Genomic DNA, 16,270 nt, shown 5'->3' on the forward strand with positions numbered 1-16,270 from the left:
GTACTACTTTGTATGACTTTGCCACAACTTTGGCATTAACCATTCTCAGCTTGGGCTTACAAAGTCGTCTATATTATTCAGGTACCATTTGCATGCTACTTGAGGGTTTAACATTGAGGTCTTGGACATCAACTCGCATGGAAGTTGGACCAAAGTAGTGCAGGGACTACTTTGAAGTCGGCACGACTTAAAGTCGTGCCAATATGAATGGTAGTCATTGAAAATCATGGAGAATGACTTGTCATACGATTTTGCAGTACGTGGGACAAGTCGTATAAGTGTGATGTTTCCACTATTGTGTCCCCAAAGTCGCGCGATTTTGCCGTGATTTTTGACCGCGACTTGAAGAAATGCCTGTGTATTCTTGAGGTCTATAGATCTCAAGTCGCATCAAAGTGGGACCAAAGTAGTGCAGGGGCTACTTTGAAGTCGCAGTGACTTGAAGTTGCACAGATATGAACGGTACTCATTGGAAATCATGGGGTACGACTTGTCATACGATTTTTCAGTCCCAAATTGCATGAAAAGTCGCACTAGTGGAAACATAGCCTGAGTCCCCTTTCACACTTATACGGCTTGTCCCACGATTTTGTACTGACAAGTCATTCTCCATGATTTTTAATGACTACCATTCATATTGGCACGACTTTAAGTCGTCCTGACTTCAAAGTAGTCCCTGCACTACTTTGGTCCAACTTCCATGCGAGTTGATGTCCATAGACCTCAATGTTAACCCCTTCCCACCGACCGAACGCACATATGCGTCCTCGGCTTTCCGGGGTTATACCGGGATGATGCCAGCTGCAGCCATCATCCCGGTACCGTTGTTTTCAGCGGGCGATCGGCTACCCGAATATAACAACCGATGCGGCTAAAAGCCGCTCGGCTGTTATACCGGAGGAGCGGGAGGGGACATCCCCCCCCTCCCGCCGCCTCCCGCCGCTGTTACCGGGCCTCCCGTGCAATCGGGAGGCCCGGTGTCCATTCGGGAATCTCCGGCGGCTGGGGGCGGGCTGGAACGAAGCTGTGAGCGGCTTCGTTCCAGCCTTCTAATTGTAAACGCGGAAGCGACGTCATGACGTCACTTCCCGTTTACTCGGCTGCCAATGACGCCGAATTTAAAAAAGTACACAGTATTCAGAATCGCCGTTTTCGGCGATCTGAATACTTTGAAGTGTAAAGGAGGGATGGGGGGTCTTTTAGACCCCCCATCCCTCCATAAAGAGTACCTGTCACCACATATTACTGTCACAAGGGATGTTTACATTGCTTGTGACAGCAATAAAAGTAAAAAAAAAAAAAAAATTTTTAAACACAATTTATAAAAGTACAAAAATAAATAAAATAAATAAATAAAAAAAAAAAAAAATTTTTAAAGCGCCCCCGTCCCCGCGAGCTCGCGCAGCGAAGAAAACGCATACGGAAGTCGCGCCCGCATATGTAAACGGTGTTCAAACCACACATGTGAGGTATCGCCGCGATCGTCAGAGCGAGAGCAATAATTCTAGCCCTAGACCTCCTCTGTAGCTCAAACCTGGTAACCGTAAAAAATTTTTAAAGCGTCGCCTATGGAAATTCATAGGTACCGTAGTTCGTCGCCATTCCACGAGTGCGTGCAATTATAAAGGGTGACATGTTTGGTATCTATTTACTCGGCGTAACATCATCTTTCACATTATACAAAAAAATTGGGGTAACTTTACTGTTTGGATTTTTTAAAATTAATGAAAGTGTCACTTTTCCAAAAATTTGCGTTTAAAACACCGCTGCACAAATACCGTGTGATAAAAAATATTGCAACAATCGCCATTTTATTCTTTAGACTCTCTTCTAAAAAAATATATATAATGTTTGGGGGTTCTAAGTAATTTTCTAGCAAAAAATACGGATTTTAACTTGTAAACACCAAATTTCAAAAATAGGCTTAGTCATGAAAGGGTTAAAAACCCTCAAGTAGCATGCAAATCATACCTGAATAATATAGACACAATTTCAGTACGACTTTGTAAGCACAAGCTGAGAATGGTTAATGCCAAAGTTGTGGCGAAGTCATACAAAGTAGTACTGCTCCCAAATTGCAGCAAAATCGCATCAAATCACGGTAATATCGCGCGACTTTGAAGTCGCACAAGTGTGAAAGGGGCCTAACGCCTCGTACACACAATCGGATTTTCCGCAGACAAAACCTCGGACTTTTGTCTGAAGACGTGTGCCTGGATTTTGTCTTGCATACAAACGGCAAGGAAATGTCGACCAACAAATACGAACGTAGTGACGTACTACGTGTTTTTTCAGCTCTTTAGCACCACCCTTTGGGCTCCTTCTGCTAATTTCGTGTTAGTAGAAGTTTGGAGTGTTGATTCGTGCTTTTCATTTTGCACTTTTCATTTTGCCCTTTTCATTTCGTTCCTGAATGGCCGTTCGTCAACCAGACATGCGGAATCAGAGGAGATAACGTGTTATTTATTATTGGCCTTGGAGTTATTGCTTTGACCCAAGTCCAGTCCAGGAATAGGAGGAGGAGGAATTCTTGGACCAAAAATTGGTTGCTTTATTAATCATGACCAATTATGTCATATGCCTTTGCTGCGGGAGCTCCAGGAGAATAATCCGGATGATTTTCAGAATTATCTCCGGATGATGGATCCCTGCGTTCACCGACTCTTGGCATTGGTGACCCCCTATATTAAGAAGCAGGACACATGTATGAGGCTTTTATTTTATTCTTTGGTTGAATAATGATTTGATTTGGTATATTTTCTATATTTTTGGATGCATAGAATGTACTTTTTGGTTAAGCTCTATTGGCAGATAGCATGTCTAATTTTATTTGTTTTGTTTTTTTAATGCACAATAAATGCATTAATTGTGGAGAATAATACTTGTCTATGTGTTTTACTTCAAATGACAGTTTGGGAGTCGGCAGTTACATTTAAAACATGTAAAATTGACAAGGAATACCAACATAGTTGTATCTTTGATCTTAAAAACTACGGGATAATGGTGTTGTGGTAACTTGCACCATAAAAAAAAAAAAAAAAATAATAATAATGTTATTCTTGATATCACTAGAAAAAAAAAAGCCTTTGAAAATGAGTTTGCAATAACTCCATCAGTATCACCAGCAAAGCAGCTTCATTATTATCCTATTAAAGAAGAAGAGAATTGTGCGCTGCATTTCGAGATTTCATAATTTGCCGCGTCACGAATGTTAATTCTCCATTATGAATGCTAGTTTACAAGGCCGACCGCTTCCAGCTTGTCCTTGCTTCCGGTCATGCGTGTTTGTACTTTGGACTTTTATCCGACGGACTTGTGTACACAAGCTCGGAAAATCCGACAACACACATTTGTCCATGGAAAATTTTAAAACCTGCCATACAACATTTGTTCGCGGAAAATCCAACAACAATTGTCTGATGGAGCATACACACGGTCGGATTTTCCGCCAGCAGCCTGTCATCACACATTTCTCGTTGGAAGATCCGATTGTGTGTACGAGGCTTAAAGCTGGATGCACAACTTTTGCTGTTCAATTTTCTTTAGATTTACTTTCAACTATGTAGTGCAAGGGCCTGCCTGATTGCATACACAATGAAAGGGTTTAGGTTTGACCTCATATTATATAGTTTTGGTAAATCTAAAAGAAAAAAATCTAAAGAACATTGTATAGTCTGTATCCAGCTTTTGGGCCCGTACACACGATACGAAAATCGGATGGAAAAATTCGTCCGACGAACCATTTGCTGATTTTCGGATCATTAGTACGGTGCTTTCGATGGCCGATTTCACTTTTTCGTTAGACAAAAGCTGGATGTGCAGACTATAAAATTTTTGTCGGATGTGAACTCAACGTCTGATTTTCGTTTCATTAGTGTGGCTTTCGTATGAAAAAAAATTGTAAGAGACCTCACCAATGCGCTTCTGGAAGAATGGTCAAACATTCCCATAGACACACTCCCATAGTTGCCAACATTGTAAAAAAAAAATGTGGGACACTTTTGTGGCTGTAGGCGGAGCTGTCCAATAATTAGGGGGCGGTGCATTCAACAGCAGGCGTGGCCTAGGAAAAATAGACAAGTGCGGCGCGCTTTGTGCGCAGCGTCGAAAAATGGGCGTGTTTACGTGAAATTGTGGGCGTGGCTTAAATGGGCGTGGCTCTAGAGGGTGTGGTTAGAGTCTGAAATGAATGAGGGATGGAGAGGGGGAGAGAGGGGGAGAGAGAGGGAAATGACGGGACAGCAGCCCTAGATCCTACACAATAGAAATATGTGTATTCTAGAAAGTTTATCAGCAGATAAAGATACTCCAAACACCTGGTGTTAGCACTTCAATCATCCCGGCACCATGGTTGTTATGGTGTCAGGATGATTGAAGCGCATTATTTCTATTATTAGATTGTAATATAAAATGAAATCATTCAACTCACCATAATGCAGAATCAGTGGGATCCCTGAGCGTGTCACTAGCCACGTCGCCTGCCACCAGCCGTCCGTCCTTGCTTCAGATGTCCGAGCAGAGTCCGTCCTTGCATCAGATGTCCCCAGCGGAGCCCCCCCTCACACCAGGAGTCCCCGGCAAAGCCCCCCCTCACATCAGGAGTCCCAGGCGGAGCTCCCCCTCACATCAGGTGTCCCCGGCAGAGCCCCCCCCTCACATCAGGAGTCCCCGGCAAAGCCCCCCCTCACATCAGGAGTCCCAGGCGGAGCTCCCCCTCACATCAGGTGTCCCCGGCAGAGCCCCCCCTCACATCAGGAGTCCCCGGCGGAGCTCCCCCTCACATCAGGTGTCCCCGGCGGAGCCCCCCGCTCACATCAGGAGTCCCCGGCGGAGCCCCCCCTCACATCAGGAGTCCCCAGGGGAGCCCCCCTCACATCAGGAGTCCCCGGTGGAGCTCCCCCTCACATCAGGTGTCCCCGGCGGAGCCCCCCCTCACATCAGGAGTCCCCGGTGGAGCCCCCCCTCACATCAGGAGTCCCCGGTGGAGCCCCCCTCACATCAGGAGTCCCCGGCGGAGCCCCCCCTCACATCAGGAGTCCCCGGCGGAGCCCCCCCTCACATCAGGAGTCCCCGGAGGAGCCCCCCCTCACATCAGGAGTCCCCGGCGGAGCCCCCCCTCACATCAGGAGTCCCCGGCGGAGCCCCCCCTCACATCAGGAGTCCCCGGCGGAGCCCCCCCTCACATCAGGAGTCCCCGGCGGAGCCCCCCCTTACATCAGGTGTCCCCAGTGCCCCCCTCACGATCAGGAGTCCCCGGCGGAGCCCCCCCTCACAATCAGGAGTCCCCGGCGGAGCCCCCCCTCACAATCAGGTGTCCCCGGCGGAGCCCCCCCCTCACATCAGGAGTCCCCCGGCGGAGCCCCCCTCACATCAGGAGTCCCCGGCGGAGCCCCCCCTCACATCAGGAGTCCCCAGCGGAGCTCCCCCTCACATCAGGTGTCCCCGGCGGAGCCCCCCCTCACATCAGGAGTCCCCGGTGGAGCTCCCCCTCACATCAGGTGTCCACGGCGGAGCCCCCCCCTGACATCAGGAGTCCCCGGCGGAGCCCCCCCTCACATCAGGAGTCCCCGGCGGAGCTCCCCCTCACATCAGGTGTCCCCGGCGGAGCCCCCCCTCACATCAGGAGTCCCCGGTGGAACCCTCCGTCACATCAGGAGTCCCCGGCGGAGGCCCCCTCACATCAGGAGTCCCCGGCGGAGGCCCCCTCACATCAGGAGTCCCCGGCGGAGCCCCCCCTCACATCAGGAGTCCCCGGCGGAGCCCCCCCTTACATCAGGTGTCCCCAGTGCCCCCCTCACAATCAGGAGTCCCCAGCGGAGCCCCCCCTCACAATCAGGTGTCCCCGGCGGAGCCCCCCCCTCACATCAGGTGTCCCCGGCGGAGCTCCCCCTCACATTAGGAGTCCCCAGTGCCCCCCCTCACATCAGGTGTCCCCAGTGCCTCCCCCCACATCAGGTGTCCCCAGTGCCCCCCCCTCACATCAGGTGTCCCAGTGCCCCCCCCTCACATCAGGTGTCCCCAGTGCCCCCCCCTCTCACATCAGGTGTCCCCAGTGCCCCCCCCCACTCACATCAGGAGTCCCCAGTGCCCCCCACTCACATCAGGTGTCCCCAGTGCCCCCCCCTCACATCAGGTGTCCCCAGTGCCCCCCCCCACTCACATCAGGAGTCCCCAGTGCCCCCCCACTCACATCAGGTGTCCCCAGTGCCCCCCCCACTCACATCAGGTGTCCCCAGTGCCCCCCCCCTCACATCAGGTGTCCCCAGTGCCCCCCCCACTCACATCAGGTGTCCCCCAGTGCTCCCCCACTCACATCAGGTGTCCCCAGTGCCCCCCCCCCCACTCACATCAGGTGTCCCCAGTGCCCCCCCTCACATCAGGTGTCCCCAGTGCCCCCCCCCCACTCACATCAGGTGTCCCCAGTGCCCCCCCCTCACATCAGGTGTCCCCAGTGCCCCCCCCTCACATCAGGTGTCCCCAGTGCCCCCCCACTCACATCAGGTGTCCCCAGTGCCCCCCCTCACATCAGGTGTCCCCAGTGCCCCCCCACTCACATCAGGTGTCCCCAGTGCCCCCCCCCACTCACATCAGGTGTCCCCAGTGCCCCCCCCACTCACATCAGGTGTCCCCAGTGCCCCCCCCTCACATCAGGTGTCCCCAGTGCCCCCCCCCACTCACATCAGGTGTCCCCAGTGCCCCCCCCTCACATCAGTTGTCCCCAGTGCCCCCCCCACTCACATCAGGTGTCCCCAGTGCCCCCCCTCACATCAGGTGTCCCCAGTGCCCCCCCCACTCACATCAGGTGTCCCCAGTGCCCCCCCACTCACATCAGGTGTCCCCAGTGCCCCCCCTCACATCAGGTGTCCCCAGTGCCCCCCCCTCACATCAGGTGTCCCCAGTGCCCCCCCCACTCACCTCAGGTGTCCCACAGCGGTGCGCGCGCTCCCCCCCACCTAGAACCCCCGCCCCTTTCCATATCAGACTGGCAGCGGGGCGGTGGGTAGGCGGGCCGAAGCGGAGCGGGGCGAGGCGGAGCGGGGCGGGCCGAGGCGGAGCGGGGCGAGGCGGGCCGAGGCGGAGCGGGGCGAGGCGGAGCGGGGCGGGCCGAGGCGGAGCGGGGCAGGGGGTGGGCGGCGACGCAGAAGCTTCGTCTAGCCCCCCCCCAGCCGTCTTCCTGAACTTCCACAAAATGGCGGCCGGGGGAGACAATGTCTCTGCCGGCCGCCGACCTCTAGCGGCGGCGGCGGCGGATTCAAAAACGGGAACCGGATTTTTCGGGACATTTCCCGGGACACCACAAATCCGGGAATGAAGTCCAAGTCCCGGGAATGTCCCGGGAAATCCGGGACAGTTGGCAGCTATGCACTCCTAAACCTTGTGGACAGCCTTCCCAGAAGAGTTGAAGCTGTTATAGCTGCAAAGGGTGGGACAACTCAATGGAAAGAACAATGGAGGAGGAGGAAGGAGGGGGCAGTGTCCGCTTCTGGATCATCCTTAGTGCAGCAAAACATGAAGGAAACTGGAAACATGAAGCTGTTAACCCCAACAGTAGGTTCAGTAGCAGGAAGAGAACCGGGCTGCCTTGCAATGAAGATTTCTATAGAATCCAGCAGCCTGCACAATAATACTGCTAGGAGTGCTTAAGTAGCTCATTACTAATAAATTACTAATAAAAAAAATGAATAAAAAATACCCGTAGTTTGTAGACACTATAACTTTTGTGCAAACCAATTAATATACGCTTATTGGGATTTTTTTTTTTACCAAAAATATGTAGCAGAATACATATTGGTCTAAACTGATGAAGAAGTTAGATTTTTTATTGGGTATGTTTTATAGCAGAAAGTAAAAAATAGTTAGTTTTTTTTCAAAATTGTTGGTCATTCTTTGTTTATAGCGCAAATATAAAATCCTCAGAGGTCATCAAATACCACCAAAAGAAAGCTCTATTTTGGGGAAATAGGACATACATTTTATTCGAGTACAGCATCGCACGACCACGCAATTGTCGTCTAAAGTAACGCAGTTGCCGTATCGCAAACAATGGCCTGGTCATGAAGGGGGTAAATCTTCCAGAGGTCAAGTAGTTAAATCACGCCGTGACTCCTGAAATCATCCCCCACAACATTATAATGTTTCCCGATTTCTGTCACTAGACAGATTGAAGGTAAATTTAGCGACAATAAAATGATAGAGACATAGAAAAGGATTCTATATACTATAATTCTATTCCCACCATGTATGTCATTAAAATAACATTTTAAAAAACGTAACCACAAACAGCTATGAGAATTTAATGTTGTTTATAACTGCACATCACACTCTATTGGCTGATAAGAGGATTGCTACAATTTGTTGTGAAAACCCATAAGAGATCTAATAGAAATTTGAGTGTGGTTCTTTGTTGTACTGAGTGCGGCCATTTTCGCGGAGACCAAAATTGCATTGTTGCAAATACATTCGATGCAGCCAAAATGGCTCCGATAGCGGAGACTACAACATTCACGGAAACAAGGGCTTGCGTGCGATTGCGGAAGATCGCAGGAGGAACGTAATTTGCTGCGCTGTGATTGGCTGGGTGAAATCCTGGCGGAAGAAGCCGCGCAGTGCAGGTGGAAAGTGCTGCGGCAGGAAGATGGGGTGGCCGGTGCCACCGATGACTTACATATTACTGGGAGGACAGGGCCTGCTTCTCACCTTCTCTCTCATCGCCTCCCAGAACCAGACCAGCCCTGCCCCCTCCGCAGAGCCCAGCACCGCCCCTGTACCGGAGCTCAGAGACCCCCAGGGGCCCCTCATCTTCTGCGAGTACTTGTGAGTATCCGGGGTGACAACGCTGTGGGGGGGGGGCGGTGTGTGCTCCTGAGGGGTGACAACGCTGTGGGGGGGGGGGCGGTGTGTGCTCCTGAGGGGTGACAACGCTGTGGGGGGGGGGGACGGTGTGTGCTCCTGAGGGGTGACGACGCTGTGGGGGGGGACGGTGTGTGCTCCTGAGGGGTGACAACGCTGTGTGGGGGGGGCGGTGTGTGCTCCTGAGGGGTGACAACGCTGTGTGGGGGGGGACGGTGTGTGCTCCTGAGGGGTGACAACGCTGTGTGGGGGGGGACGGTGTGTGCTCCTGAGGGGTGACAACGCTGTGTGGGGGGGGACGGTGTGTGCTCCTGAGGGGTGACAACGCTGTGTGGGGGGGGACGGTGTGTGCTCCTGAGGGGTGACAACGCTGTGTGGGGGGGGACGGTGTGTGCTCCTGAGGGGTGACAACGCTGTGTGGGGGGGGACGGTGTGTGCTCCTGAGGGGTGACAACGCTGTGTGGGGGGGGGACGGTGTGTGCTCCTGAGGGGTGACAACACTGTGGAGGGGCGGTGTGTGCTCCTGAGGGGTGACTGCACTGGTGGGGGGGGGTGTGCTCCTGAGGGGTGACAACGCTGTGGGGGGGGGGGGGGACGTGTGTGCTCCTGAGGGGTGACAACACTGTGGAGGGGCGGTGTGTGCTCCTGAGGGGTGACAACGCTGTGTGTGTGTGGGGGGGGGGGGTCATGTGTGCTCCTGAGGGGTGACAACACTGTGGAGGGGCGGTGTGTGCTCCTGAGGGGTGACGACGCTGTGTGGGGGGGGGGGGGGTCGTGTGTGCTCCTGAGGGGTGACAACACTGTGTGTGGGGGGGACGGTGTGTGCTCCTGAGGGGTGACGACGCTGTGTGGGGGGGGGGGGTCGTGTGTGCTCCTGAGGGGTGACAACACTGTGTGTGGGGGGGACGGTGTGTGCTCCTGAGGGGTGACAACGCTGTGTGTGTGTGGGCGGGGGGGGGGTCGTGTGTGCTCCTGAGGGGTGACAACACTGTGTGGGGGGGGGACGGTGTGTGCTCCTGAGGGGTGACAACGCTGTGTGTGTGTGGGCGGGGGGGGGGTCGTGTGTGCTCCTGAGGGGTGACAACACTGTGTGTGGGGGGGACGGTGTGTGCTCCTGAGGGGTGACAACGCTGTGTGGGGGGGCGGCGTGTGCTTCTGAGGGGTGACAACGCTGTGGGGGGGGGACGGTGTGTGCTCCTGAGGGGTGACAACGCTGTGTGGGGGGGACGGTGTGTGCTCCTGAGGGGTGACAACACTGTGGAGGGGCGGTGTGTGCTCCTGAGGGGTGACGATGCTGTGTGGGGGGGTGGTGTGTGCTCCTGAGGGGTGACGACCCTGTGTGTGGGGGGGACGGTGTGTGCTCCTGAGGGGCGACGACCCTGTGTGGGGGGGACGGTGTGTGCTCCTGAGGGGTGACGACCCTGTGTGGGGGGGACGGTGTGTGCTCCTGAGGGGTGACGACCCTGTGTGGGGGGGACGGTGTTTGCTCCTGAGGGGTGACAACGCTGTGGGGGGGGGGGGGGTGTGCTCCTGAGGGGTGACAACACTGTGGGGGGGACAGTGTGTGGTCCTGAGGGGTGACAACGCTGTGTGGGGGGGACGGTGTGTGCTCCTGAGGGGTGACAACGCTGTGTGGGGGGATGGTGTGTGCTCCTGAGGGGTGACAACGCTGTGTGGGGGGATGGTGTGTGCTCCTGAGGGGTGACAACGCTGTGTGTGGGGGGGTGTGTGCTCCTGAGGGGTGACAACGCTGTGTGTGGGGGGTGTGTGCTCCTGAGGGGTGACAACGCTGTGTGTGGGGGGGTGTGTGCTCCTGAGGGGTGACAACGCTGTGTGAAGGCAGTGTGTGCTCCTGAGGGGTGACAACGCTGTGTGAAGGCAGTGTGTGCTCCTGAGGGGTGACAACGCTGTGTGGGGGGGGACGGTGTGTGCTCCTGAGGGGTGACAACGCTGTGTGGGGGGGACGGTGTGTGCTCCTGAGGGGTGACAACGCTGTGTGGGGGGGGCGGTGTGTGCTCCTGAGGGGTGACAACGCTGTGTGGGGGGGACGGTGTGTGCTCCTGAGGGGTGACAACGCTGTGTGGGGGGGACGGTGTGTGCTCCTGAGGGGTGACAACGCTGTGTGGGGGGGACGGTGTGTGCTCCTGAGGGGTGACAACGCTGTGTGGGGGGGACGGTGTGTGCTCCTGAGGGGTGACAACGCTGTGTGGGGGGGACGGTGTGTGCTCCTGAGGGGTAACAACGCTGTGTGTGGGGGGGACGGTGTGTGCTCCTGAGGGGTGACAACGCTGTGTGAGGGCAGTGTGTGCTCCTGAGGGGTGACAACGCTGTGTGGGGGGGGCGGTGTGTGCTCCTGAGGGGTGACAACGCTGTGTGGGGGGGACGGTGTGTGCTCCTGAGGGGTGACAACGCTGTGTTGGGGGGACGGTGTGTGCTCCTGAGGGGTGACAACGCTGTGTGTGGGGGGGGACGGTGTGTGCTCCTGAGGGGTGACAACGCTGTGTGAGGGCAGTGTGTGCTCCTGAGGGGTGACAACGCTGTGTGGGGGGGGCGGTGTGTGCTCCTGAGGGGTGACAACGCTGTGTGGGGGGGACGGTGTGTGCTCCTGAGGGGTGACAACGCTGTGTGGGGGGGGGACGGTGTGTGCTCCTGAGGGGTGACAACGCTGTGTGGGGGGGACGGTGTGTGCTCCTGAGGGGTGACAACGCTGTGTGGGGGGGACGGTGTTTGCTCCTGAGGGGTGACAACGCTGTGGGGGGGGGTGTGCTCCTGAGGGGTGACAACACTGTGGGGGGGACAGTGTGTGGTCCTGAGGGGTGACAACGCTGTGTGGGGGGGACGGTGTGTGCTCCTGAGGGGTGACAACGCTGTGTGGGGGGGACGGTGTGTGCTCCTGAGGGGTGACAACGCTGTGTGGGGGGGACGGTGTGTGCTCCTGAGGGGTGACGACCCTGTGTGGGGGGGACGGTGTTTGCTCCTGAGGGGTGACAACGCTGTGGGGGGGGGGGGTGTGCTCCTGAGGGGTGACAACACTGTGGGGGGGACAGTGTGTGGTCCTGAGGGGTGACAACGCTGTGTGGGGGGGACGGTGTGTGCTCCTGAGGGGTGACAACGCTGTGTGGGGGGATGGTGTGTGCTCCTGAGGGGTGACAACGCTGTGTGGGGGGATGGTGTGTGCTCCTGAGGGGTGACAACGCTGTGTGTGGGGGGGTGTGTGCTCCTGAGGGGTGACAACGCTGTGTGAAGGCAGTGTGTGCTCCTGAGGGGTGACAACGCTGTGTGGGGGGGACGGTGTGTGCTCCTGAGGGGTGACAACGCTGTGTGGGGGGGACGGTGTGTGCTCCTGAGGGGTGACAACGCTGTGTGGGGGGGGCGGTGTGTGCTCCTGAGGGGTGACAACGCTGTGTGGGGGGGGCGGTGTGTGCTCCTGAGGGGTGACAACGCTGTGTGGGGGGGGCGGTGTGTGCTCCTGAGGGGTGACAACGCTGTGTGGGGGGGACGGTGTGTGCTCCTGAGGGGTGACAACGCTGTGTGGGGGGGACGGTGTGTGCTCCTGAGGGGTGACAACGCTGTGTGGGGGGGACGGTGTGTGCTCCTGAGGGGTGACAACGCTGTGTGGGGGGGGGCGGTGTGTGCTCCTGAGGGGTGACAACGCTGTGTGGGGGGGGGCGGTGTGTGCTCCTGAGGGGTGACAACGCTGTGTGGGGGGGACGGTGTGTGCTCCTGAGGGGTGACAACGCTGTGTGGGGGGGACGGTGTGTGCTCCTGAGGGGTGACAACGCTGTGTGGGGGGGACGGTGTGTGCTCCTGAGGGGTGACAACGCTGTGTGGGGGGGACGGTGTGTGCTCCTGAGGGGTGACAACGCTGTGTGTGGGGGGGGGGGGGACGGTGTGTGCTCCTGAGGGGTGACAACGCTGTGTGAGGGCAGTGTGTGCTCCTGAGGGGTGACAACGCTGTGTGGGGGGGGCGGTGTGTGCTCCTGAGGGGTGACAACGCTGTGTGGGGGGGGCGGTGTGTGCTCCTGAGGGGTGACAACGCTGTGTGGGGGGGACGGTGTGTGCTCCTGAGGGGTGACAACGCTGTGTGGGGGGGACGGTGTGTGCTCCTGAGGGGTGACAATGCTGTGTGGGGGGGACGGTGTGTGCTCCTGAGGGGTGACAACGCTGTGTGGGGGGGACGGTGTGTGCTCCTGAGGGGTGACAACGCTATGTGGGGGGGACGGTGTGTGCTCCTGAGGGGTGACAATGCTGTGTGGGGGGGACGGTGTGTGCTCCTGAGGGGTGACAACGCTATGTGAGGGCAGTGTGTGCTCCTGAGGGGTGACAACGCTGTGTGAGGGCAGTGTGTGCTCCTGAGGGGTGACAACGCTGTGTGGGGGGGGCGGTGTGTGCTCCTGAGGGGTGACAACGCTGTGTGGGGGGGACGGTGTGTGCTCCTGAGGGGTGACAACGCTGTGTGGGGGGGACGGTGTGTGCTCCTGAGGGGTGACAACGCTGTGTGTGGGGGGGGACGGTGTGTGCTCCTGAGGGGTGACAACGCTGTGTGAGGGCAGTGTGTGCTCCTGAGGGGTGACAACGCTGTGTGAGGGCAGTGTGTGCTCCTGAGGGGTGACAACGCTGTGTGGGGGGGACGGTGTGTGCTCCTGAGGGGTGAAAACGCTGTGTGTGGGGGGGGACGGTGTGTGCTCCTGAGGGGTGACAACGCTGTGTGAGGGCAGTGTGTGCTCCTGAGGGGTGACAACGCTGTGTGGGGGGGGACGGTGTGTGCTCCTGAGGGGTGACAACGCTGTGTGGGGGGGACGGTGTGTGCTCCTGAGGGGTGACAACGCTGTGTGGGGGGGACGGTGTGTGCTCCTGAGGGGTGACAACGCTGTGTGGGGGGGACGGTGTGTGCTCCTGAGGGGTGACAACGCTATGTGGGGGGGACGGTGTGTGCTCCTGAGGGGTGACAATGCTGTGTGGGGGGGGAACGGTGTGTGCTCCTGAGGGGTGACAACGCTATGTGAGGGCAGTGTGTGCTCCTGAGGGGTGACAACGCTATGTGAGGGCAGTGTGTGCTCCTGACCTCCTTTCTGCCAGTACTGGGTCACCTCCCTCTGATTGGTCAGAGAGGGCTTTACATAGGACCAGCGTTGGATGGGATGAAGTATAGGGGCTCATTCACATCAGGGCGCATTGCAGTGGTGCACTTTCACACTGGGGCGGGGGGCGCGTCGGCAGTAAAGTTCTATGGGTTAAAAGCGCCTGCAAAGTGCCGCTGCCGAGGTGCTTCAGCAGCGCTGCCCATTGATTTCAATGGGAAGGGGCGCTTTAGGAGCGGGCTATATAACTCTCCTAAAGCGTCGCATAGATGCGGCTTTCAGCACTTTTTTTAATGTCGCGCAAGCACACCGCCCTCAGGCTTTCACACTGGAGTGACAGGAGAGGCGCTTTACAGGCGCTATTTTTAGCGCTAAAACGCCTGTAAAGCGCCTCAGTGTGAAAGTAGCCGTTTTTGGGCTTTTTTTTTTTTTTTTTTTTTTTTTAACAGCCCATAAACTCCCCTCTATGTTATCCTATGTATCCATGCACACATGGACGTTTTTGGATGTTTATCAGCAGTGGAGTTTATGAGCTGTTTTCTTAACGCCATAAAATCACGTTCAGAAGTCGTTTTTCTGACCACAAAAAACGCCAAACGTCGATAAACGCTCAAAAACGTGGCTCACCAGCGTTTTTTAATGTGTTTGATCCATTGGAAAAAAAAAAATGTTAAAATTAAAAATTTTCAGACAACGCTAATAAATGCTGTTGCAAAAACGTTAAACGTTAAAGACTCACTGCAAAGCTACTGGCGATTTTATAACGTTATTTTACCGTGCGGTGTGTGTGGCCCCTTAGGCCTCATTCACACCTGTGTGACTCAACACATTTTTTACTTTGGAAAGCCCCTTCTCTTGAATCGGCCTTCCTATGTATGACAAATGCGCCAAAGAAGCTCACATATATATATTTTTTTTGTCTTTGAACCAAGTGCATTCTCCAGAAGTCCTAGGTGTAAATGCAGCCTAAAGCCTCGTACACTCGGTACGATTGTTGGCAAGGGATTGTCTGACAGACTGTTGTCCTAAAATCTGACCGTTCGTAGGCTGTCAGATTTTTCCTATGGTCAGTACACAAATCCGTCACACAAAAGTGGAAAGTACAAACACGCATGCTCGGAATCAATGCTCACCAAACACAAAATTGGCAGAAGGGGCCCAAAGGGTGGCGCTCAAGAGCTCAAATTCCTTGTAGTACGTTGCTACGTTCGTGTTTGTTGGCCGACAATTGTGTACCGTTAGTATGCAAGACAAGATCCAGGCACACGCCCTTTTGACAAAAATCAGACGCTCGGTTGGCCAACAATTGTACCGTTTGTACGAGGCTTTAGAGCTAGTTCACAGCAGAATGTGGTGCTAGAAAAACGCCCTTCATGATTGTTCCCGCGCCGCAGGTGAACCCACTGCCCTTGCCATCTGCATGTGGGTGCAACTACACTCACCGGCCACTTTGTTAGGTACACCTTGCTAGTACCGGGTTGGACCCCCTTTTTCCTTCAGAACTGTCTTAGTCTTCGTGGCATAGATTGAACAAGGTGTTGGAAACATTCCTCAGAGATTTTGGTCCATATTGACATGATAACATCACACAGTTGCGCCAGATTTGTCGGCTGCACATCCATGATGCGAATCTCCCGTTCCACCACATCCCAGAGGTGCTCTATTGGATTGAGATCTGGTGACTGTGGAGGCCATTGGAGTACAGGGACCTCATTGTCATGTTCAAGAAACCAGTGGTGAGATGATTTGAGGTTTGTGACATGGTGCAGTATCCTGCTGGAAGGAGCCATCAGAAGATATTTACACTGTAGTCATAAAGGGATGGACATGGTCAGCAACAATACTCAGGTAGGCCGTGGTGTTTTGACAATGCTTAATTGGTACTAAGGAGCCCAAAGTGTGCCAAGAAAATCTCCCCCCCACCATTACACCACCAGCCTGGACTGTTGATACAAGGCAGGATGGATCCATGATTTCATGTTGTTTACACCAAATTCTGACCCCACCATCTGAATGCTCAGCTGGAATTGAGACTCATCAGACCAGGCAACATATTTTCCAATCTTCTATTGTCCAATTTTGGTGAGCCTGTGTGAATTGTAGCCCCAGTTTCCTGTTCTTATCTGACAGGAGTGGCACCCGGTGTGGTCTTCTGCTGCTGTAGCCCATCTGCTTTAACGTTTGATGTGTTGTGCATTCAGAGATGGTATTCTGCATACCTTGGTTGTAACAAGTGGTTATTTGAGTTACTGTTGCATTTCTATCATCTCAAACCAGTCTGCCCATTCTCCTCTGACCTCTGAGATCAACAAGGCATTTTCTCTTTTTTGGACCATGCT

General features: G+C 55.2%; 1 protein-coding gene across 1 annotated transcript in view; it reads left to right on the forward strand.

The window, feature by feature from the left end:
• The first annotated feature begins 8,539 nt into the window (after positions 1-8,539).
• The window catches only part of TM2D2 (TM2 domain containing 2), a 31,780-nt gene continuing 24,049 nt past the window's right edge, over positions 8,540-16,270 (forward strand). The window contains exon 1 of the mRNA XM_073622350.1: positions 8,540-8,814. Within this exon, the coding sequence (XP_073478451.1) occupies positions 8,636-8,814 (179 nt within the window). The 5' untranslated portion in view covers positions 8,540-8,635. The remainder of the gene's footprint in view (positions 8,815-16,270) is intronic.

The sequence above is a fragment of the Aquarana catesbeiana genome, linkage group LG03, assembly GCF_042186555.1.
Source record: "Aquarana catesbeiana isolate 2022-GZ linkage group LG03, ASM4218655v1, whole genome shotgun sequence".
NCBI lineage: Eukaryota > Metazoa > Chordata > Amphibia > Anura > Ranidae > Aquarana > Aquarana catesbeiana.